This window comes from Catharus ustulatus, chromosome 11 (genome assembly GCF_009819885.2).
Source record: "Catharus ustulatus isolate bCatUst1 chromosome 11, bCatUst1.pri.v2, whole genome shotgun sequence".
NCBI classification, from domain to species: domain Eukaryota; kingdom Metazoa; phylum Chordata; class Aves; order Passeriformes; family Turdidae; genus Catharus; species Catharus ustulatus.
In genome coordinates, this window is record NC_046231.1 from 2,910,553 (window position 1) to 2,936,046 (window position 25,494).

Below are 25,494 nucleotides of genomic sequence, written 5' to 3' on the forward strand. Positions count from 1 at the left end.
TTTCAGAATATCCACTTGATATGTGTATTTGTGGAGCTGCAGTGATTTCTTGGTTCTGTGTATAAATACAACCCACCATTCTTTTTCCCAGTGTAACTGTGTGATCATGGTTGTAAGGTGTTGTTCAGTTCCTTAGGATGAATGCCAGTGTAACTACAAATTATGCAGCCTGCTAATAGCCCTGTTACCTGTGTTTTGCTTTGTTTGTGAGAGGCACATGCTTAGTGTTACCTGGGTGAGTCCCAGACCAATACCTTTATTGCTGCCTGGATTCCATCAAGCCTCTGTTTTCACAGTGGGGAATGAGGAGGACTAGATCCTGCAAGAATCTATTTATATAGTTGAAATTAGCAGCCTGGCTTCTGCTCAGAAATTATTTACCCACTGTCAAATAGTTGCCAAGGGATGCTTTGATCCATGAACGGGATATCCTTGTGACCTTTCTGAATCTCTTTAACAATGCTTATCTTAAAACTTCATAAAAACATCTGAATTAGTTTCAGTTTCTAGAGTTAGGCTTCAGAAGGTCGAGCATGCAGAAACAAATAAAAACCAGTTTGGGAGGGGTATGCGTGCATTTGGAAACTATTGATTGTACCTTTCCATTTTGTCTCCAGGATTTTCCACTCAGTCACAGGGGATTGATTTATCTTGTGATGGGGCACACCAGTGATTCCTGCACAGAAAACTGTGATGTGAACAGGTGGTCTGTGCCTGCACCCCTAGAGACAAGCAGGACACGTGGGAGACTTTTCCCAGAGGATTCTGCTGGATTGCCAGAAATGTCCCATTGCCAAAAAGTCACAATACAGGCTTTTGCTGTTTTGGCAATACTATCACATTGTGGTGCTACAAGCAAAGCAAGAAAACACAGATGCATATGTCAGCTCAGTGAAGGTTTGTGTCTGGACAGAGAAGCTCTTTGGGATGGAGACAAGACTCAGCACTGCTGACCTTGCTGGTGAAGCCAGCTGTGGTGCTGCCTGGCTGCCCACAGGAGGGACAATATGCAAGGGTCCAAAATGAAGGGAAGAGAAGGACTGGGGCTGGGATGGGCCCTATAAATGAACCATGGTGTCAGCAGGGAACTCAGGCAAAGCCAGGCATGCAGCAGCAGTGCTGCCAGCCCATCTGGCTCTCAGGGCTGGTGTTACTGGCACAGGCAGCTCGCAGGGCTGAGCTCCTCCTGGGGACAGGCAGTGCACCAGAGAGGTGCAAGAAGCTTCCTTCACACCAGACCTGTGCCAGCTTATCTTGGTCCCTCTCTCCTCTCTGTGTCAGTGCTGGGCTGGTTTGGCTGGAGTGAACATGGCAAAATGATAACAAACAAAGTAGCTGGAAAATAAAAGAGGGAGGCAGGTACCTGAGCAAAAATTCTTGAAACTCTTAAAACCTCACTTGGAGTCTGATTTAGCAACTAAAATCTTTTTTTGTGCAACTGACTTCTTGGCCCTGCAGTCACTATAGTCATGGGCTATACTTTCAGGTATTTAAGCTGTAGCTATACAAGCCTCTATGTAAACATCTGAATTCCTTTTTCCATCCTTGTATTATTTCAGAGCTTGTGGCTACAGCAAAACACGATGTGGAAGAGGGGATGATTCCTTAGGTTTTATTTATTTATCTATTTGTTTACTTACTACTCCTCATGAGCCCTATGAAACATTCACAACCATGGAAAGACTTCATCAGTAACTGGGGTGGGGAGGGATAGGAAAAGAGGCCTTCTGATCTATTTTAACCCCCCAAGATGGCAAAAAGTACCCTAAAAAGTGCAAGAGTAATTGAGGAGTAGGAGGTTTACTATTTCCCCCTTGTATGCCACCACTGCTGCTCTGGAGATTTTTTAAGCCCCAAGTGGCTAGAAAGGTAGATGTGACATTGAGCAGGGGGTTGCTGATGGGACACTCTCCCAGGCCCATGGAAGCAAGAAAACGTTCTGGGGCAGCTGTTGTGTGTCACTGCTGTCACACTGTTGTTTAACTGCAGGCAGGAGCATGGGAGGGACAGTGCTACACTGAGCTGCCAGTGCTGCAGGGAGCCTCACCTTCCTCTGCTGGAGAAGGAGACTTTGACAAATACAAAGGGAACCCTTAATCAGGCAGTAATTCAGGACTCTGCCTGTTGCACACCACGGTGCTCTGCTGTGGGGCTGTTTCAGATGCGGTCAGTTATTAATGGCAAACTCCAAAACTCCTGAACACCATCACCCCTGCAAGCTCCCTGCTGCTCAGGAGGTGACTGTAGGACTTGGTGCTTGGAAATGGTGATTGTTCTGCTTGCTCATGGCATGATTCATAGGCTTAAAGTTAAGCTGATACTTTAGGACTCTATTTGATATCCTTTGTTGGAGAAAGAGGGATTTTTGGGAAACCCAAAATATTTTGCTGTCTTGAATCTTCACTGTCTTTCAGTGATAAGGTCTCATTTAAGACATCTTTGATAACTTAATTCTCTGTTTCATAGTTATTATGCACAAGCAAAGAGCAAGAAAACATAAAGGCTTTCTCATTAGTAAATTTGCCTGAAGTTTAACAGGTTTGTTGGAAAAACAGGGCATAAAAGGGGAGTTACTGTTGTGCTACAGACATGCCAAAGGGCTTTGCTGGAATGACGTATATAAATGAAGATTTGAGAGGAATTTTACTCTTTGGGTTAGCGTTGCTGTTTCTTATTTTTCAGTACATTGTAGACTTAATCATGAAACAGAATAACTAATAGACTGTCTGACTCTTAATTACAAGTGAAGAGCAGAGTTGAAGGAACTTTTGTGGGTTTGGCCAAAGGGAACATTTGCCTTTAATGTTCAGCATTAAAAATGACACTTCAGGGAATTTTTCCATTTTTGCTGGTTTGAGAAACAAGACAAGCAGCTGAAAAAAAAGTCCCAAACAAGTCAACAAAAAATAAAAAGTGACCATGGATTAAATTCACATTTTTTATATGACACAGAAAAACTAACTTCCAAAAGTCATTTTTAAAAACATCTCTCCCATTCAAGGCAGAGCTGGATTCATTGCAGTTATCCTTTATTATACAACCTTATCTAGAAAATTGAGATTTGGGGAGATCTGCAAATGGATTCCCATTGAAATAAGTGTTCCACATCCATTAAGAAACACCACGGCTGCTCTGGGAGAGCACTTGCAGGTGTCCCTCGCTGCTGGAGCAAGAGCACTGGTGCTGACTCTTTCATTTGAACACTCTAAGGTTTAATATTTCTTTGATGTCCTTCTGATCCTTTCTCTTGAGGAACAGAACGAAGTGAAACCATTCTTGTAAACACAGAAGACATTCAGTGATGTTCCAAAGAGCACATTTTTGGCAGCAGCAAGCTTTTCCAGATAGCTGCCTGGGAATTTACAAATCTGTCACATCTGAATCCATTTTGTGAACCTTTCTGGAGGCTGCACCTGCCTCCCAGAGACGGGGAGAAAGGGAAGAGGCTGTGGATATGTTATCCATTTGCTGATGCTTCATTAGAGCTGAAAAGGAACAGATATTTGTTCTGGTCTGGTTACACCACCTCGGGTGGCAAAGCCTCGTGTCACTCAGTGGGTCACTTCTGCTTTCTGCTGTGTTCTCCCCAACCCGGGCTGCAGGCATGGGGGTTTTCTTCTAAGTGAAGTGTAACTCTCTCCGAGAAATTCTTGCTGAAACAAATAGTCTGGTAGTGGAGACTGAGTGACCGGGTGGGAGAAAGATTCCTGGCGCTGCTGTGTTTGTCTGGAGCTGCTGCTGGAATGAAGAGGGCAGCAGCGAGTCACGGTGGTGCAGCACCGCACGGGATGGGATGGGATGGGATGGGATGGGATGGGATGGGATGGGATGGGATGGGATGGGATGGGATGGGATGGGATGTGCAGGTGATACAGCAGAGACATCTTTGGAAGGTCTGGAGCTTGAATTGTGCTAATTCATGTTCATCAAGTGCATATTTGCTGGCCAAATGTGGGTCACAGTAACTCTTAACCTCAAAATTATCCAAGTGTTTGTCAGTAAAACATGAAAGCTGTTTTATTATTAGGATTTTATAGATTGTCTGATGTCCTGTTAGGTTCAAATATAGGAAGTGAATATAAAGGTTCCTAGTGTACTTTCAAAGTGAAAAAAAAATAGTTATTTCCAACTCAGCAGCTCGGGAAATGAACAGACATTCTTTTAGGAACAAGACAGACTTCTTGGTTCGTTCCTGTCATTTCTGTCTGCAGGAGAGTTTCGCCCCTGACCTCACTGGGTGATGTGACTGTCTCAGGAAGACTGAAGCTTATTTGGTTTTAATGTTTCTCCAGGCCCAGGTACAACCAGTTTGATGTGAGCAGCCACTTACTGGTGGAACTGAATGCTCTGAAATGGCAGAAGGGATGAAAAGTCTCATTTCTTGGTAAAAGCTTTTGGTCAGTCAGAAAAACAAAAAAACTGGTGGAGTTGGGATTTAGATTTTTGGATTCACATGCTTTATAGTCCCTTTGGCTTCAGTCAGACCAAACAGAGAGTTACAAATCTGTGAGGAATCAACTACTCATGTTCTTCTCTTTTCCAAAATTTTGGGAGGGATCTCCTAATCCACTGCATCCTTATGGACTTTGTAAAAAAACCACATGGTCATAGGTATTTACACATATACAAACACAACTGTATTCTCTAAAACAGATATGCTTTCTAATTCTTTTTGAAGGCATTATTTCAGGCTAGTAGTGACTTGAAGGTAAAGCATCTACTATTTTTCACTAATTCTAATACCTGTTTTTAAACACCTGTTTCTAGTGGGATTAGAATAGAGAAAGCCCAGAAAGACTTTAAGATAAGTCCTGAATAGTTCCAAATGTAATTTATGATGTAGCCTTATAGAGGCTAATGTAGCTTTACAGATACAGAAATCATCTGTACAAATGCAAGGCATTTCTTTACTAACAAAGAAGTACTTATTTACAAAAAGCTGTTGGGTTTTATTAGCTCTTCTCCCTTTTTCATGGCATGAACATTTTGCTAAAATAGTTTGAGGAAGCCTAAAGCTTTACCACAAGTATTTGTGACACTCTGTACAGTGCAATTTATCTCCACAGTAATGCATAATAAAACACTTTGTTCCTTCTCCTGCTTGTTCCTGCTCATTCCTGCACAAATCTCCTGATAAAAGCCTGGGTTTATCTGGGAAGGTACCAATATATATCTTTTTCACACCTAGCTAAATAATTTTTCACATGGCAGCTTTAAAAGCCTCTGGGCTTATCAGTGGAAAAAATGCTTGGAAGCAGATTTAATACTTAAATTAGTTCTATCAGCGCTCTTTTTTTTTTTTTTTTTTTTTGGTTGACTGGGACTTGTTCTCACAGAACTTCAAGCTGGATTATTTGTGTTAAACTTCCTGACTGAATTCCGAACAAGTCATCTTTCCCCACAACGCTGACCTTTAGTATGAGGCCAGTATAATTTTAATTTGTTTCAAGTTTCCCTTATAAGCAAGAGAACATATCCCTCTAAGACCTGGTTAGCTAGCTGCATGGCAGAATATTTTCAAATTCTAAGGGAAAAACTCCCCAGTAAAGTTGGATATTCCACACTGGCATTCAAATGGCATGCACCCTGAGTGGGGTTAGCTCTGCCATCTTCCAGGCAACTAGTCTAGAAGCTATGGAAAAACACAGGCATCAAAGAAAGGTTCAGCTAACTAACCTGATTTTGCTCAGGGTTATGTCCTAGTGGAGGCATGGCAGGGCATATTCCAGATTTCTGCTGGCTGTTTCTGGCTGTGGTGGGGCTGAGATGATGACTGGGGCTGCAGTTTCCTGAATATATCGTGCCAGTCTCCTGCTGGCACAAGTGTCTGGTTCCCCATGGGTGAACAGGACACAGGTAATGGATCTGGCTGAATGCAAACCCTTTTTTTCTGTCTTTTTCTCTTTGCTGGAAGAGTTTTAACCCAGATTAAATTAGTTCCCTGCTCTGTTCCACTGCACAGCTGCAGAACTGCCTGTGCCACCCCACGGGAGCAGGTGAATGTAGGAGCAAGTGACTTGGAAGGAGCATGCTGTGCTTTCGTTTTATAGCCAGGATTAGATAAGAGGATAAGAATTCTCAGTCCGATCATGGCAAGGAATTGCTGTGAAATTAGATGGTTTTGACTGAAGAAAATCTTGGCAGCTCCCTGTTAGGAAGAGAGCAACATATTTGGTGGGACAGCAGTGGGGTGGGCAGCTTAGGTACCCTTGAAAATAAGGAGATCTGCTTGCTACTCAGCCTAACCCAGAGTACTGAGGAGATGAGCCCCAGATAACAGAAGCCACAGTCATGTCATTTGTGAGGTTTCTTTCCTTGTCTTTATCAGGATAAAATCGTGTTTCCTGTGTGCAGTTCATCAGCCGCTTTGTTCTCAGACTTGCTGCTGTCCATAACTGGAAATGCAGTCATGACTTTTGCAGAGACTTGGCTTTTGTTCCTCCTTGCCTGACACTTGGTCTCAACTGCACTTGTGGGACTGCAGAGGACAGTCCCAGCTGGGGGGAAGTGATTTGTTTCAGCACTAGGTGGCTGTATGGCATTCTGCACTATCCTGTACACAAGTATTTTAAAAGTTGGGATGTGGGCCATTCTCAAATGAAAAGGCTTCTGTGTTTTCACACCTCTACTTCAGTATCATCTTTTTGAAGGTTAAGAAATAAATCAAAGAATAAAGGCATTTTAATTGCATAAGCTTGTCACTGGCTGCAGACACTTTTATCAGTGTGGAGCTGAGGTAGAGGCATGCAGCCCACCCCAAAAGTGATGCTGGTAACTGGGCTGTGATTGTCACAGCTGTGTGGCATTCCTGCTTTTTGCTTAGAGGCCTGGATATGAACATTAATGGGAGAGTCTGCATGTGGAATATCTGGTCCAGATCTGTCCAAATGCTCGTGCTCCTTGGAGGCCACACAGTGCTCCCCTTGGGACATGGGGATGGTGACACTGCCAGGGGACACAGGGCAGTAGGTCTGTCCCAGACTTCTGGTGATCCTCAAGTGTCCTGAGGGGTGGGGAGCTGCACCAAGCTTTGCTCATGGACCAAGAGCTTTGAGAGGATTGAGTTGTCCCAAGACCTGGCTGTGCCCCCAGGCTGAGTGGCTTTGCCAAGGCCAACACATTCCCCCAGGAGCCATGCTCAGCTGCTGTTTTTCATGAAACCCAGCCCTGAGAAGCAATTTGTCTCCAAATGAAAGATAGGCAGTTGTTTTCCTTGGGCACTGTCTTCCCTCCTTGCTCTTTTCTCTGCCGTGCTTTAGTCTCTGTACATTTCCCTGCCCTACCCCTCTCATTAGAAAAGAACTCAGTTTTAGCTCAAACACAAATATAAAATCCCAGTGTAGTGGTTTGTGGAATCCTACATACATAAAGGCTGATGCAGCAGGGGTTTGACAATGCTCAGTGATGCCTCTGGTTATTTCTTCGCAGTGAACAGCAGTGAAAAACCTTTCACAACTGGAATCCTTTATGTGTTTGAGCTTCATCTTCTGAATATTTTGTTGTGATTGAAACTACTGTAATTTTCTTCTTTTCCAGAGCTCTCTGGGGTGAAATTTGTGCAACTCCACACCAAAAGACATAATGATACTGAACATTTATTTTGCATTTCCATGGTGGCACAACCAGTGTGATCATACTTATTTTTGCGGAAAGAGGCCTAGATGAGGATTAAAGATTTTGAGATGTTCAAAGCTGCTGTAAATGCATAAGGTGAGACATCTAATGAATTAGCAGGTCTGCTGAAATTGTTTATTAAGCCACTACATCTAGGGGCACAATAATACATTAGGTCTCCATTGTGCTGGGTACTGTATGTGGGTAGCACGGGGTTGGTTTAGGCCCCCAGATGTTTTTTGTAACTCTGCTGAAATTCTTAAATGATGTCACTTCACAGCCTTGTTTCATGCTTGTTTTCTCTGAATGATTTTGAATGAAGATCCCCAGGACATAAGAGTAATGTGCAGGAGTATTTGTCCCCAGGATTTTGCACAGTTGATCAGACGTGAAAAGGAGACGCTGCAGTGACTCATCTGACCTTGTAGACCCAAGACTGCCGACAGTGATCTCTGCTAAGGTCCCCATCACAAGAATGCAAAGCATTCCAGAAGCTTTCGGCAACAATTCTAGATAGCAGCCAGCAATTTTCTCACCAATGTTACATAAAATGGACAGGGAAAGCAAAAGGCTAATTGAGTAAATTATTGCAAACTGCTTATGGAATCTCTTTAATTTATACCTAGCAATGTAAACCCACTGCAGGAATGGTAGTGCTAAGGATGGCTGTTGACACAATTTTTTTTCATTTTTAATAAAGACAGCTTTCAGTGCTAGATATAAATTTTCCTCGTATAGCAGAACTGTTATGACATTAGGCCAAGATTTTGGCAATACTGAAAGATTTGTTGGTGTTTACTTGCAAGGCTGTCTTCCTTGTAATTAAAATAAAAAGGTATTTTTTTCCCTCAGAAACTTACTGTCCAAATTTTAGCAGGATGGATAGATAGACACAGGCCATAGCCATAGCATGTTACCATCTCTGGCAAAACTTGTTTAACCATAACAGCAGATGAAGGTATCAGGGAGGGATTTTAAGAAGGATAATGAGGTAAAAAAACTTTGCAGCTCCTTCTAAATGTCAATCCTCTATAATCAGGAAGGGCTTTTAGGAGCAAGGCAGTGAGCACAAGCAGGCAGTGGGAGCGGAGCAGAGCAAGGACAGAACCTCTGTGCTGCCTCCTCCAGCCCAAGCACTCGTGCACATCTAACTGATGGCTTGGAATATCCTTCATGGAGAAGCACTTGGGCTAGAGCTTGGTTTTTGTTTGTTTTTTGGTTTTTTGGGGCAAGTCAGTCTGTTTCAGTGTCTAATTTTATATTGGAAGCAAACTGCCTTGTTTGCCCTCTGAAGGCAGCAGCTGAGCCTGATGTGTCTCAGGGGGGCAGCAGTGCTGGCCGGAAGTGGCCTGCCAGGGCTGCTCTGGGATTTGTTTTCTTTTGATTATGGGAAAAGAAACCCGAGATATTTCTGTGCATACAGAGCATTCTTCACGACTGACAAATCTGTTGTCAAGTAGGCGCAAGGGGGAGGTACCATCTTGAAAGACGACACAAATATGTTCGAATCAGGCTTAAAAACCCAAACAAACTTATTTTTAGTAACTTCCAGAATCTTCTACTCTCAAAAAATGAAAAAAAAAAAAAAATTGAGATAGCTCCACAGTGAAACGTGGCCTTGCTGCAGTGGGACTCAGTGGAGCTCAGTGCAGCTCCCAGCACAGCAGCAGGCTCTCCTCTCTCCTCCCTGTCCCAGGTAACCATTGCTGCTCTCCTCCCTGTCCCAGGTCACCATTGCTGCTCTCCTCCCTGTCCCAGGTAACCATTGCTGCTCTCCTTGCTGTCCCAGGTAACCATTGCTGCTCTCCTCCCTGTCCCTGGTAACCATTGCTGCTCTCCTTGCTGTCCCAGGTAACCATTGCTGCTCTCCTCAGGCAGGAGCACAGGGGCTCCAGGAGATCTTGCTCTGCCCTCAGCTTCCAGCCATTTTGGCAGAGGAGGAGAGGAACTGGAGGTGCTGTTCTTGCCTTTCTAGTGCTCACTTTGGTAGCTGGCTCTGTTGGAAGCACTGGGAGGAGGACAGAGGGCGCTCATCAAGGGTATCTGAAATAACTTTGGTGTCTCTGCTGGAAAAGGTCCTCTGGTGACATTCCCATGTCCTTCAAAGCTGGTGCACTTGGTACCATGCAGGAGGCTGAGCAATGACGATTGCTCTTCAGTCCAGCCCCTGGCTGGGTCACCTCTGGCTCTCTCACTTTTTGTCCACCTTTACTTTGGCTCTACATGCTGCAGCTTCTTTCTTCCACCTGAGACCCAAACGCAGCAAACCCCAGGAGGGTTCATCTTGCTATGCTCTCAGACCTGTGCTTTGCTGGGGGAGGCTGTGGGGCAGCATCCAGAAGCAACCCCCAAAGCAGCACGGCAGTCTGGTCCCCATCTTTGGCCATGGCCTGGCCCCAGGCTGTGCCCTGCCATGGCCACAGTGGGCACTGCCTCTGTTGCCTGTCCTTGGGTGTGGATCTGCAACTCAGAGAGGAAGAATTTCCTCCTGGTAAAACAGGACATTTGGTACACTTCAGCTGGAGAGGGAGTGAGGAGTAACTACTGTCACTCAGTGAGAGGAAATGTTCATGTAAGTGGTGTTATCATCTGCCCCTAATGAATAACATTGGGAAAAATGTAAAATACTCTGTAACCCTTTGTCAAAGAATCTGATGTGACCAGCTTCCCTCTAAAAGGAGAACTTTGCACACAACAGCCCTTCAGCCCACTTACACCTCCACAAATGGATTTTTTAGTTGTATGTATTGAGTACAGTATTTGCAGTGAGTTCATGTATTTGGGATTGGGGCTTTTTTGAGGTGGGAGGTGCTGTAAGGACAAACAAAACCTTTGTCCTCTTCACAAGCAGATGCAAAGGACAACATGCAGTGATACTAAACTGCCAAGATTTTGGACAAAGCACACAGAGATACACCACATCAGGAGAGCTTTGCTGTTCTTCACAAACAGGGGCAGCTGGCACATCACACCCAGCTGGGCTTGCCTGTCTCTCCTGTTTCACACGGGAGCACTGCTGAGTCTCTGCAGCAACCTCTCTACAGAGGGCTGCTCGCTTTGGGGCTGCACCCACAAGAAGATCCAGCTAAAGGAAAACAGCAGCCTTTGGTACCTCCTCCTTTGTCCTCCCTGACTGTGCCTGCTAAGTCTGCAAGCAAATTCCTGCTGCAGGAGATCCTTGGACCTCGGTGCCAATAAAGCCATAAAACTTTTGGGAAAGGTGATACGGAAATCACTGCAGTGCAGTAGCTGTCTAACTTCACACCATCTTTTGGCTCATCAGCAAAGGAAAATATTTCACCTCTGAAGATACTGTGATTAATGCAGAAAAAAAAAAAACCCAGCTGAATTATACCCTGAAATCCATCATGTTTTATCAAAGCATTGTCTGATGGCTGCCAGAACCATTGATTTAGCAGGTTTTCTTCTGTGTGTTGCAGAATAAAATGAGAATCACAGAATGTTAGGGGTTGGAATACACCTTAAGGATCAAATCTCAGCCCCCCTGCCATGTGCAGGGACACCTCCCACCACATCAGGTTGCTCAAGGCCTTATCCTATAAACTTTAAAAGAAAACTTTGTCTTCCTCCACCTTCCTTCTTTTCTGATTCTGTTTGAATTGCACATTCTTTAAGGACTTCTGCTTCTTTTCCGGAGCATCCTCGGACTCTTCCATACAGGCATTTTTGTTCATTTTTCCCCATTCTGATGGGGCTTCTGGAAAATGATTGGTCAGTCATATACTAACTAGCAGTACATTCATTAAAAATTGGGGTTTCTGGCTTTAAAAAATAAGTTTTTATCTAGAGATTTGAAAATGTGCTGTGGTTAGGTGAGCAGCTAGAAGCTGATTGCAAGGAGAATAAGTCATTTTTAAAAAAGGTTACAAATATTTTCTTTTAAACAGAGAATGAAATAACATTTATAGCCAAGTAAAGGCAGATCTAAATACAGTTGCATGTCTGTCACTTTTACCATTAACTGCAGTACACTGGTGTGATAAAAGAAAAACGAGCCAAATAAACTGCAGCTGTAGCTTTTATGGGTGAGGAATGTAGGTAGCAAATGAATGATTCCACAAGATAAGACGTCACTAGAAGCAGTAGAATGTGTCTAAAGTGACCATAATGTTTGTTGAACCAAGACTTGCCATTTTTACCAAAGAATTCACGTGTGACAGTGACCTTGTGCCCAGGAAGAAGTGAGAAAAAGGATGAACTCCCAAGTGAGCCCAGGCACAGCCAAGTGTGGAGGAGAGTCATCACCATCCTTTTGGGAGATAGGCAGCAATGCCTGATGCAGGACACCAGCCCCTTTTTTTGCCTCACCATTTTTGTGGGGAAAAAAACCCAAAAGTTGGGAGCTATGTCCACTGATACAGGTCAATGCAGTTAAAATGTGGCTTGCAGGTACTGCAGATAATTTTTGTTATTCTTTCCTTGGCACTGCACCCTGCCACATGGCCATTTTAATTTTCTGCACTACTCTGTTATGTATCCATCCATAGTGTGTGAGCTTTGAAAACTTCAGATCAAGAGACTGTGGTGAGACCAGAGCCCCACAACACCTGACCCTCACAGAGCAGAATTTATCACTGCTTTATTTCCCTCTGATATGCTTGGTGCATTTGACACAGGAGGTTTAAAACACAGCTTGATCCAGTGATTTCCTCTCCTGTCCCAATGTCCTTGAGGACTCTCAGGCAGCAGGAGCCAGCACAGTGCCAGGGTCAGCAGTGCCAGGCTTGCTGACACCGTTTGGGAGCTGTGCTGTCACTGTGCCCTTCTGTGCTGGAGGCACCGAGGCTGTCTCTGCCTTTCATTTGTCTTGCCAGAGCAGCCAGTAATTAACTGATCAGTTGGCTTTAACATTCCTGCAATAGTTTGAATGTGCCAAATTTTTAATGAACGTGTTTTTTCTTTTGGATAGTCCACTTAGCCACTTGAGTTACTGTGACTAACCAAAGCAGACTTGTTCTTCAAGGCTTCTCAGTCATGTACATACAAATGAGGGGGTTTGAGGATTTCTTTTTTCAGCTGTGATGCAAACCTTTAAGAATTTGTTCTTAAATGTGTTGCTGGATAGATACTTTATCACTTCTGGCAAACCAGATCTCCTCATGGTTTCTTACTTTTTGTACAGTTTTCAGTTTGCTCTTCTCCTATGCTCTTTGTGTGAGCACAGTGATTTATGCTCTCTAATGTTGTGCATTGTCTTCAGATAGGACAAAACCGACAGCACAGGGACTGCAGACATGAGCTAGTTCTTAATACAACATGTTCTTAAACAACATGGGAACTTGGGTTTGTTGTCTCAAAGTGTTGAGAGATGGTGGGAATTGTATCGAGCGCTATGATAGGATCTCAAGTGAATTTTGAACAGGAGGAGAATATTTTTTGTCTTCTGGAGTTTTATCAGAAGTTATGGTGAACCCCATAGCTTTTAAAATATATAAATCAGCTGCTGATGAACCCAGTAGTGGTAACCAACCTGCAATTTATTCCAGAAACTAATGCCCTCTGTTTAGATGGTGACATTTTCATGTCCAGCTTAGACACCCAGTGAAGACTGATGTCTCCTACTCCATGTCCAGTAGCTTTTGCTCAGTATTTCCAGACCTTAGTAGTTCCTCTTTCAGATTTTCTTATCTGCAAGTTGCCCCAAGCATGAGGCCTGTTGCACCAACTGGGATCATAGTTGTAGCAAATTCAGCTGAATCCAATGATGATATCAAGCTGGGTGGGAGTGTTGACTTACTGGAGAGTAGAAGGCTCTGCTGAGGCACCAGGACAGGTTGGATGGATGGGCTGAGGCCATCGGTGTGAAGGTCAACAAGGTCAAATGCTGGGTCCTGTCCTTGGGTCACAACCACCTCTGCAGAGCAACAGGCTGGGGCAGAGGGGCTGGGAATCTGCACAGAGGGAAAGGCCTGGGGGTGCTGGTGACAGCGGCTGAACATGAGCCCAGGAGTGCCCAGGTGGGCATCAGGACCAGGGCAGTGATTGTCACCCTGTACTTGGCACTGCTGAGGCCACACCCTGAGTGCTGTTCAGTTGTGAGCCCCTCACCACAGGAAAGACCTGGAGGGGCTGGAGCATGTCCAGGGAAGGGAATGGAGCTGGAAATGGGGCTCAGCCTGGAGAAAAGGAGGCTCAGGGGGGACCTTGTGGCTCTGCACAACTCCCTGACAGTAGGGGACAGCTGAGGGAGTCAGGCTCTGCTCCAGGGAACAGGGATAGGACAAGAGGAAATGGCCTCAAGATGTGCCTAATGAGGTTTAGGTAGGATAATAGGGAAAAAGTTTTCACAGAACAGGTTGTCAAGCATTGGCATAATTATCCCTGGGTGGATATAAAAGATGTGTGGATGTGGCATTCAGGGACATGGGTTAGTGGTGGCCTTGGCTGTGTTGGGTTTATGATTGGACTCAATGATCTTAGAGGTCTTTGCCAACCTAAACAATTCTATGATTCATGTACACGCACGTTTTGCTCTGTGTGTGTGTGTGTGTATGTGTGTGTGTGTATGTGTGTGTGTATTGATGGTGAGGTGCTGCATCACATGAAATCTTGTCCAGACTCATTTATTCTGAGTATGTGAACTGGGGGACTGAAGGCAGCCTCACCAGCTTAGATCACATATTCCTTAGTTTCCGTAACTAGCCAAATGTCTCTGGCTCAGTCCTGGGATGACCTGGCAGAATCCTGGTTCTGTGCAGTAGCTGCAAGGTGAGGGATGCATCTCCAGGGATGGCTGGTAAGGTGGAAGAGTAGGGCTGGCCAAGCCCTCCCAAATTACCTGCACACCAGCTTTAGCAGCCATGGGATTTAACAGTGCCAGAACACAGGAGCTGCAGCCTGGCTGCCATGACAAGGACCCAGCCCAGGGCGAGGGACCCAGCCCAGGGACAGACCCAGCACACTGCAGACTTTGGGGGTGCTCTCCTGGGGTACTGGGGTACTCACCCTGCCATGAATGAATGCTCATTTCTCCAGAATGTGCTTTCTGCATGGAGACCCACATGGAACTGTTAAGATTTTTAAGAACTCTGTTCTTTTCAGGCTATTTATGAGTGTAAATTCCTGCTACATTAAGATGTGCTGGATTTTTATTAAGTACATTTGTGTCACCCATGTAGTAAGGCCCTGTTAAAATGCTTTGAGTTGGCCAGTCTTTGTGCCTTTTTTTTTTTTTTGCTTAAAGGAGGGCATGGATTGCTCATTTTGAATGAATTTTTGAAAATAATGAGTGAGAAAACAGAATGTATGTGAAGGCCCTACAGAAGTATGGTACATCTGTTTCAAAGCACCAAAGTGCAGACTGTATCCCTAAAACAATTGTGGCATCTGTAACTCTTTCCATTCTGACTGCGCAGAAGAAAAATTTGCCAAAACAGCCGTTGTGGCAAAACCTCCAGGAAGTTTCTGTTGCAGCTGTGAAGCCATTTGGGCTTTGCCCAGCCAGGGTGGCAGAGCTGCAGAGGCCCCTCTGATGGGAGGGTGGCTGCACACCCAAAGAGCAGCTTGAGAGTGTTTGATGTCTGCCAGTCACTGGAGGGGAGAACATTGCCCAGGAGAGCAGACTGCCCAGCCTGATGGGAAGGAAGGCACTGAGCATGAGTAAACAAGGAACTGGCTGTTGTCCTCTGCCCTGCTCAGCTGGAGACAAGGCACCAGTGCACATTCTGCCTGTCAGACACAGCTGCTCCTGCAGAACTACCAGGTGAGGAAGGTAAATGTGACCAAGCTCCCACCCATGCCATGAAATTTGAGACAGGAAAAGTGGCAAAAAGCTTCAGAAAGGCAAAACAGATAAACATGCAGCTCTTTGATCCTATCAGAGGCCACAGTTTATGGATTCCTGTGACTTAGCAAGAATATAGAGAAAAATTCCCAAACCAAGATCCAAGTGCTTCAAACTGTCTAAGTTCATAGCTCAGGCAAATACTTCTCTTGTGGAACTCCAAATATGATGAGAGTTTTGAAAATAAGTGTTCCTCAATACTGACTGTCCCACATGTGAACTAGCCAAACTGGTTAAAGCTTAATTAAAAAGTGCCAGAGTGACTAAATTCTTTCCTAAGTGCAGCTGCAGAACGTTAGCTGTGGGCATATTTTAGACTTTAATTAGTAACACTTGCACTAGAGGACCAAAATCTTTCATGAATGCAGCTGCAATCAATTAATATCAGTTAGGCATTTCTGAGGCAATACAAGGGTTCCTGAAAATTGTTCTGATGCCCACATAGATTAAATAAAAATAAAATACTTAATGCAACAGACTACAAAACCAGAGATAACTACAAAATGTCTTTATTGAAAAAAGCAGATTATAGCATCTAAGGTTAAATGAAACTTCTGACTTTAATATTAAATAACTTAAGATGATAGCAAGTAGCTTCTTCTTTAGATAAATAAATCTACATTTCCCAATCTTTTTCTTCAACAATCAAGGGAATCAAACACTGAAACACAAAACCACAAGTAATTCTAAAGACTAAAAGACAGAAGCACATTGAAAGGTTTTACAAGGATATATATATATACAAAAATAGTTAACTAATGTATATTTTCAGCATGTAAACTAGTTACATGATATACAAACTGGGAATTCATATATTTCCTACAAAATAAAAATCAACGTTGGTCCAAGTTCTTGGAAGAAAACTATATTCTTTTAAAGAAAATGAAAATATTTTTTAAATGAAAACTTAATTTAAGTCAAATTATATACTCTAGTTACGGCATTAGTTACAGGATGAATCACAAACTTTTAAACTTTTCTTGAAACACAAGAAAGCAGCTTTTGTTTCCTTTAGAGCTTTGGTTTACTTTACTACTCTGGAATTTCTGGTCTTAAAGAGTTCCTCTAACCATGTTTTCCTTTTGAAGCTCCACCTTACAAAATATATACACACACGTGCACACAAGTAAAAGGAAAAAGGAAAGAAACCCAAACAAACCCTCTCTGTAAGCTCAATTCTCTGAGTGCATTTTGTTTTCAAATGATTCTTTTGGTCCTTTCTTTGGAACACGTCCTCCCATGGATGAGGGACCCTGCACTGCCCACAGCAGCTTGTGCTGGAGGGCTTGGGAGGATTCCCTTCCTGCATGGGAAGGGGCAGGCATGATACAGAGGAGAACAGGTTGTTGTTATTGATGTAACTTTATGGAAACATTTTGAAAGTACAGTAAAGACTTCTGAAGAACAATTGCACCGTAAGATGAACTTAGGAAGTCTTCATCAGTGTTGAACTGATTTAACATAAGACTGTTCCGTAAGAAAATCATCAAAACAAGATTTCTCATTTACATAATTCCCCAGGCAGGAGGTAAAATGTGCAGAAACTGTCATAGCTCTAAAGAGTACAGCACGTCATTATTTTAGGTTTGATTTTATTTTTCTCTTTGATTTGAAAAAAACCCCAACCAAACCTGGCAAATCTCACTCAAGCCCCAGTTTTTGTAATAAATCCTGGAAAAGCAAAGCTGTACTTTGTAATGAAGTAATGGAATGCATCTGTCTATAGCAAATACTAGAACAACAACTGCTGCTTTCTGGTTTTAAACAAATTGCTTATTCTATACTGACATATCACCTTTCAGAATTTTTACCATGATGACACTTAACAGATCAGAACTGCACAGAACTACAAGAGACTGAAAAATCAGCATGTGAAATGAAATGAATTATTATTCTGTTCTACAGGATGATTGTTTAAAAAAATAAACCAAATAAATGGTGTGGTATGTACATGGTTGAAAGTGTGCTGGCCCTTGGAAAATATGTTGGAAACTTAAACCTGCCCCTGATGGAGGCAAATGTCCAGGAAGGTGCTGGCTGAGGACTGGGCTGATTGCCAGAGTAAGTCACCTCTAGCTCTGTCCACTGTCACTGTGAAGGTTTTGCTTCTCTACTGGTAGAGCAAAACATTTTTCCAGTTCAGCAAATAACTATTATTTGTCCCCAGGAACAGATCCAAATCTTCTCTATGTACTTTAATGATCTTTTCTTAATCTGGGTCCCTTAATATATATTGTAAAGACATACAAGTGAAAATGCCTCAAATCTAAATGTGGTCCAAAGCACTCTCCCACAGTGGAAAAAGCATTCCATTGCAGCTGATGCTAAAAGTTTATCCTGAAGCTCTGGCACCCTCCATGCTTGTAATAACCTGAAGGAATTGACCTTGTCATACAATCCAGTTTAAGACTTCTTTTTTCCCCCTTTCTCCAACATTTGCTGGCACATGTAGTTCTACTTCCACCTGAGGCTGGGCTGCTGCCTGGGCACAGAGGGAGTGTCTGCAAATGCAGGAGTGAACGTGCACTCCTGGCCTCTCAGCTGCAGGCCAGGCCTCTTGGATCACAGTGCAGAAATGGGGCACTGATTGCACTGTAGTTCCTTCAAATCCTGGCATTGACATTAGACATGTGAATTATAAACTGATATATATTAAGTATAAAATGACTTTGCCCAGGAGCCTTCAGTAGGACAGGTTAATCTAGGCCAATGGAAGTCTGGCAGAGGTTCAGGAAGCATCCCTCTTCTTCCTTACTAACAGAAAAAAGTAGTTCTCAGGAATTTTTCCTGTTTCCCTGCCCCCCACCTTTCCCCATAAGGAAATTCCAGACTATCAAAAAGTTCTGTTAAGGGAGTTAATTATTCCACTTAGGAATTAGTGGCCATTGGATGCTCTTTGTGCTTTTCAAGAGCACCACAAATGGCTTTCAAAAAGTCAATGGAGCATAAGAAACTAAACTGCAATGGTGTTGCCAAATAAGTCATCCCATCAGTCTGCATGCTGAATTTAACACAGGATGATTTCCGAACGGGTCGGGCAGATTCTCACGTGCTGAGAACTGGCATGGAAATGTCCCAATTTACACATGCCAAGAATCCAGTCTGGTATTTCTACTTCCTCTGGAGCTGAAGAATTTTGTTTTATTGTAACTTTGAATACAGTTAAAGACAGCAATGATAAATTGCAGCTTCAGAAAGGCTCGGTCAATTCTCATGAGAATGCAAGGAATTTTTTTGACATACAGATGTGTGATTTGCATGTAAAACACCAGCACATGGTACAAAACAAACCATAGAAAAAGATTCATCTAACTTCCTATATGGAAGACATATATTTCTCCCCAGAGGTCTGAGGGTACTGTAAAAGCTTATGCAAAACATGAAAGTGTGTACATTCCATGTACAGCTAATACTTGTTGTAAATGCCGATGTTTCGTGGTCTGACTCTCTAAATTACTATTCCTGCCATACTGCACTTTGTTCTCTAATGAAGACAATCACCATAATCGGTTCAAAACTAATCTTGAAAAGAACACAAAGCTGAAAAGGTAATACCAAACCACTGTACCTCTTTTAATAATGTCTCAACATACAATCATGAAGCAGTTGGTAACAAATGAAGTCTTGGATAAAACAAGCAGTATAAAGACAAGTGTACTTTTGCGTAGAACCCTACTGAACAAAAAACAGGTTTGAAAGATGAATTCTTTAGTAAGTGCCAAATGGTCCAGTTGATAGGAATGCATTTTGAAGTCATGGCTACACAGCCAGCAATTACAGGGGGCTGCAGCTGCTGACCCTGCACATGCCAATCTTTTGGATACAATCCTCTGTACCATGGGTTTTACATCAGATGCTTGCCATATTTCTTGAACAAGCTAAATAATTAATCTTTGGATGACTGTGGGACCCTGTAGGATGGAGAGCTGGCCTGACACTTCTTCACAGAACATCCTTCTTTAACCTCGCTGAAAACTGCCCTGGCTAAAACACCTGCTTGCTGCCTATTCCCTACTTCTGGAATCTAAGTATTCTCTAAAACCAGAATTCAACAAAACTAGCTAAAATGCTAGCATTTATCTTATCATGCTTGCTGCAATATGATAAGGTGCTAACTTTTGGAAAGTAATTCTACACTCCTTACTTGGGTGAAATCTCCACTGAAAGAAGTGAGTAGGGAGTGCAGAACAGCCCTTTGTACCATTGTTTTTAGAAATGCTGCCATTTACAGTTACAGTTAAGTGGTGAATTATTTATTCAAGTAGACGGTGTCTCAGTGAAAATGTCTAGATAAAAGAATGCATATGTACAAGATCAGAAAAGGACCCCTCACCTCTGATTCAAAAAATAAATAGCTGGTTTAGATGGTTATTACTGGAACCTCATCTTTAAAGGAACACGAAAGTAACTTTTAGATTTTTGTCTTCTCTTTCCAACGGCTTATTGGTGATGGAAATGTCTTTCAGAGTTCTGTGACATGCATGGGGTAGCTTGGAGGTGGATGTGATGGCAGTTTAATATTAAGGCGCCTGATATGACAGCTGTGGCAGAGCAAGTGGCCCTCTAAGGGGTAACAGCGATGGCCTTCCTCATCATTGAGCTGCAAGCCACAGTCCTAGAAGAGAGAGACACATCCCAAATCAGTGAGTGGCTCAGGCAGGACTCTGACAGCACTGCATGGCCCCAAGAACTCCCTCCCCACCTCCAAAGCCAGCAGCCTCCACAGCTTCTGGGAGGGGCACCCTGACCATCTCCCACTGACATTACTGAAATCCAACAGGACAGGCTTCAGAAGTGCCCAGACTTTTTTTCACCACTGTTTCCCATTCTGGTCTCTTCTCCACCCAATAAATGGTGATGCAAATCAAAAGCCTAAAAGCAGGCCAGGGCCCTGACAAATACAACCTGGAAGAGGCTTGAACAGAGAAGGAGCTAATTCTGCAGTAAGGCAGCAAGCAAGATGGGGGAGCATACATAGAGAATGAGAGGGGAGGGGAAAAGGAGGGACAGGTGACGTATCTTACTTCTGGAGCAGGTCTACACTTTCTCTGATTTGGAATGAAAAGAACTTAAAGACTTCAAGGCCACTGGTCCACCTTTAGTGGAAATGCTGGTACCTCTGGGACTGACACCTAACTACAGACAGAGACAAACAGAAAAGCAACTACCAGTGATCCTGCCTGCTGACTCTTATGTACACTGCACTAGAGACCATCCTGGTTTTCAGCTGCTGTCACTGGAATTCTGATGGCATTTGGAAATCATTGAAGTTTGGTGCTCAGATTTCATGTTTTAAGTATGTTAAATACTTAGAAATTATTACTGTGATCAGTTCTGAGAAACCAGAGATTCTGAGTATATATTTGTGCACTTGATAGAAAGAAAAAAGAACCCAAACAGAACAAACTGGGCATATGGATGGTTTTAGTACTGAAAACAAATGCAAAGCTTTGCACTGAACACAAAGTATAATTTTTTAGTTTTCTTTCACAGCTCAAGTTTAAATCATCAAATTTTACAATACTGAAATAAGACTGAAAATGGGTTTTAAAGTAAGCTTTAAAACTGGAGTTTAGTTTAGTGAGGTCTTAAAACCAGTATGTGCCAAGGTAATTTTCTGTGTGTTGCTACATATTATACAATGATTTTATAGCAATTTATACAAGATTTAAGATTAGAATTTCCCATTTTCAGACACCCTACACATGTGCCAAGTGTTTGTATATTTTTCCCTCTCCAAAACACAATTCCCTTTCTGCAAGGAGAAAGCCTGCCTTGTCAGTGGATTCCAGTTTCAGAATGGGGCTCCAGTGATCTGCAAAAGGGCTTGAACTCCTCCACAGAAGTCAAGTGGTTGCACATGAAAGAGATGACACAGAAAAGCTGCAAAATTTCCAACCTAACCATTGGCTGTGTGTGGCCATCAGGTGAGGATGACACCAACAGCAGATGAGAAGTTGCTGCCTAAGTCACTGCAGCCTTTGCTAAAGTCTTCATGTGTGTACCTCAGAATACTGGCACTCACTTTTCCAGCAGCATTTGGGGACAGCAGTGTACAGAGAGCCTGATTTGAGAACATCAGGCAGTAACCCACTCCTGCTGACACATGGCTAACTCCTGATTTCTGTACATAAATGCACTCTGCCTTTCTGGGCAGATGTGGAGGCAGCTTGACTTGCCTCAAATGGGAAGGAGAATGGGGAAATGAATAATGAAACAGAACGGAAAATAAACCCCCAGTGGGACATTGCAGCATAGAGTCAATAGCCTGAGAGCAGGGGAGGGAGCTGTCAGCTGAAGCCTGCACAAAGCAAGAGTTGGGGGAAGGAGAAGGCAAGTTCAGCTCTCCAAAATACTGTGATTTCCTGTGCCAATTTCTCTTGGAAAAGCAGCAGAAATGGATGGAGTATCAGGTGTCTGTTGAAAGGAGATAGTTGAGTGGATGGGGCCTTCCTTACATTTAGGTACAGAACATTTCAAGATGCCCTGAATTTTGTTACTTTCTCTCTCAGTCAGAAGATTCTTTGTAAAAGCTCTGACAACATGAATGACCCTGGTGCTAACAGGTGAGATCTGTGTGGATATTTGTGTGCCATGTCAGAGTGCCAAACCTATGGCAAAAGGAAGTTTTGGGTTGATCCCAATTTAGTGAGTTTGTTTCCTGTCTCATGCTCCTGGATGAAGGACTAAGGATGAACTCAGGTCTCCTCCCTCAAGCAAGAGCACTAATTCCACAACTTGATCTGTGGAAATAAATGTTTAAATGTTCTGCACAATAAGAAACTACTCCCCAAAAAGTGACAGAAAGTCAATGGTATCCCTGTCAGTTTCCTAGCAAAGAATCAATATTCATTCAGCATGGAAAAGCCAGATCCCCTAGAAAGGCCTTCCAGTGTGACTGCTTCCCTGCACAGCCAATGTAAACTCAAGTCTCTTCAGAAGATCAGAGCCCTACAGACTGACCTAGAGATGAGGAAAAGAGTGCTGCCACGTACTCTGCTCACTCCCCATCTGGAAGTATTGAGAAAATTCAACCCAACACACCAAGCACAGCTTTGAAGTTAATATATTGGGAAAAACCCCCTCCAAAACTAATTCAGTACTGGCAATGGCAGCACCAGTTCCAGCCCAGGCAGCATTCACCCCTTTGTCTTCCTCCAGGAGCTCTGGGGCAGAGCCCTACCTGCCCAGGTGTGCAAGAGCCAGCAAGTGCAGCCCGTGGGGTCCCCCAGAGGCTGAGCAGGTCCCCCTGAGACAGAGCAGGTTCCCCCAGTGCAGAGCAGGTCCCCAGAGGCAGAGCAGGTCCTCCCAAAGCAGAGCAGGTCCCCCCAAGCACAGCAGGTCCCCCAAAGCAGAGCAGGTCCCCCAAGGCAGAGCAGGTCCCCCCAAAGCAGAGCAGGTCCCCCCAAGCAGAACAGGTCCCTCTAAGCAGAGCAGGTCCCCCCAAAGGAGAGCAGGTTCCCCCCAAAGCAGAGCAGGTCCCCCCAAAGCAGAGCAGGTTCCCCAAGCAGAGCAGGTTCCCCAAGCAGAGCAGGTCCCCCCAAGCAGAACAGATCCCCCCCAAAGCAGAGTAGGTCCCCCAGTGCAGAGCAGGTCCCCAGAGGCAGAGCAGGTCCCCCCAAAGCAGAGCAGAACCCCCCAAAGCAGAGCAGGTCCCCAGAGGCAGAGCAGGTCAACCCAAGCAGAGCAGGTCCCCAGAGGCAGAGCAGGTCACCCAAGGCTGAGGCTGCGGCGGGGCGGGCAGGCCGATCCCGGGGCTCACCTCGCAGTGGTAGCACTCCACGTGGTAGTCCTTGTCCATGGACACCACTCGGATGGTCTCCTCGGAGCCCTGGGGGGGCAGACAGAAAGGGACAATGGTGTGTAAGAAGCGTTTTTTCAGTCTTCACGCAGTGCACAGTGTGTTGCTTTGGAGAGCTGTTTCCCTGGGGGATCCCCTCTTCCCCCATGCAGCAGAGCCCTGGGACATGGCACTGCACACTCCTTAGCTGTGCAGCAGCATCTGGGTGTCTGGCACATCTAAGCTCCACAGATCATTTGGGAAGTGTAGCCAAAACCTCATCCTCAAGGAACAAATCAGTCTTGAAATCAAGTAATCTTCCAAGGGCACCCAGGATCTGAATTACCAGTCAAAAATCTGCTCATTGGGCAACTTCTCCTTGTATACATACTGCTCTATTTTCCAGGACTTGCATTCCTCTCAAACCATCTTCTGCACATGCACATGTCACTGTGTGTCCCCACAGGGACTGAAGTACCAGTCTGGCAGGTAATTACATGCACAGGCCAAACCTCAGCCTGAGGGTGGGTGTAGCAGAGTTGTGCAATTCCTGGCTGAGCCCCAGGCCCTCCAGAGCAGCCAATACCCTTCTAGTAACCTCACAGGCTCTTTTCCTGATCCACTCTGAAGACAGAGCTCATTAAATTGGTTGCCTTGCATTGTTTCCAGTTCCAGGTGTGGTTAGAGCACCAGATATGATGTGGACTATGTCTGAGAGAAGCTGTGGGCAAGTTAGCACCTGTACTGCTAGACTTGAACTAACCTAAGAGATCTCCCTGGGAAGGAATATGGAGTGTGTCCTGCTAGCCATCAGGTAAGTCGGCACTATGACTGCCTTTTATTTTTTTCTTTCTTGAAAAGAAAAAAATATTTTTTAAGACCCAAATTCAGTGACATTTACATAGAGGTTTGCGCCTCACAACCCATCAGGACAAACAGTTCTGGTTCTGCCTTTATAGGGTTTTTTGGTTATATAAGACTTGGCCAATTAACAGAAATACTAATGACAAATGAGAGTAATGTGCAGAGTGATGGAGGTGGGCATGTGAGAGGCCTTCACCGAGACTTCACCGAGGCACAGCAGCTTGCAGGAGGGAAGCTCTGGCTCTGTAAACATGACCAGAGAAAAAGCAGGGAGATGCCAAGGCCCTTGTTTAGAAATGAGCTGGTCAGTGACCTCAGCAAAGGCAACTCAGAAGATCCTGCACTCACCAGAGCATGAGGGAGCCCCACTCTGGGCTACTTGTGCCAATATCACTGTCAGCACAGGCTGAGCTTGCAAGCAGGTTTCACCTCGTTCCATTTTTGTTGTTCCCTTTTCAACCCCTTTAAGAACTTTCACTCCATGTCCTGGACCTACGGACAACAGACTGTGTGGCCTTCTCACAGGGTCAGGGTAACTATCAGATGCCCTTTCCAGGGCTTTACTCCCTGAGTTGTTCTTGGAGCCTTAGTCAGTGTTTTCAATTAAATCTGACAAATTAATGAAGACCTGGAAAGCCCTAAAGATATAAAAGTACTATGCTGTATAAGTTGTATGATTATTACAATCTGAATGTTTGGGAGTGACTTTACTGCTGAACTGTGTTTAATTTAGTATCTAACACAGTACAGATTCTAGGAGAGGAAGGAAAAGCCTTTAGCGTGTTTTTAGAAAATGCCCGTATGCCAAGAGCTGTTTTCTCTAAGAGTCAGTGCATGTTAACACCTACCTGTGCTGGGAGGATCGGCTGGTTACAGGAAGCACATTTTGGTGCAAAAACCCTAGGGTGCAAGAAGAAAAGTGTTCCAATCACATTTAAAGCATCTTCAAATAGTAGAACCAAGAGAGCCATTCTAATCATGCCTTGTTTTTAGTAAAATGGAGATTTGAAGCATCTCTAATTGTTTGATGATATTCAATGAAAAGGAGATTTGGGAAAGACTGATCTACCCCAACTTTATTGGTTGGGTCTTCCTGACCTTGAGACATAGTGAATCCATCCCTCTTCCTGTATATGCCATTTTTCTTTCCTTCCTTTTTTTATAAAACTATTCAAATTCCAGAGCCTTGATGCTTGACTACAAAGCAGCTCCTGACTTAGGGACTGTCACTGTCTGACATCAGGAAAGACATAACCATGAGAGGACATAGACATAACCCAGGAGAGGGGCTGTGGCCAGAATCTATCAGCCAAATAAACAAATGGGCTTATGGTCCACAGATGCATTTTGTGACAGTCACTGGGCCAACACTGTGTCCTTGTAACTCAGACAGATTGGCACCAGTAGGGTTGAATTCAGGTGACTCCTGCTG

At 44.1% G+C, this 25,494-nt stretch overlaps 1 protein-coding gene across 3 annotated transcripts in view; it reads right to left on the reverse strand.

Moving 5' to 3' along the window:
• Positions 1-15,964: 15,964 nt before the first annotated feature.
• LOC117001538 (WT1 interacting protein) overlaps positions 15,965-25,494 on the reverse strand; it is an 83,372-nt gene continuing 73,842 nt past the window's right edge. For all 3 annotated transcript variants that reach the window (XM_033069957.1, XM_033069960.1, XM_033069958.1), the window contains exons 6-8: positions 24,911-24,962; positions 23,181-23,249; positions 15,965-20,033 (exon numbers count right to left, since the gene is read on the reverse strand). In XM_033069957.1, coding sequence (XP_032925848.1) covers positions 19,881-20,033; positions 23,181-23,249; positions 24,911-24,962 — 274 coding nt within the window. In that variant the 3' untranslated portion in view covers positions 15,965-19,880. The remainder of the gene's footprint in view (positions 20,034-23,180; positions 23,250-24,910; positions 24,963-25,494) is intronic.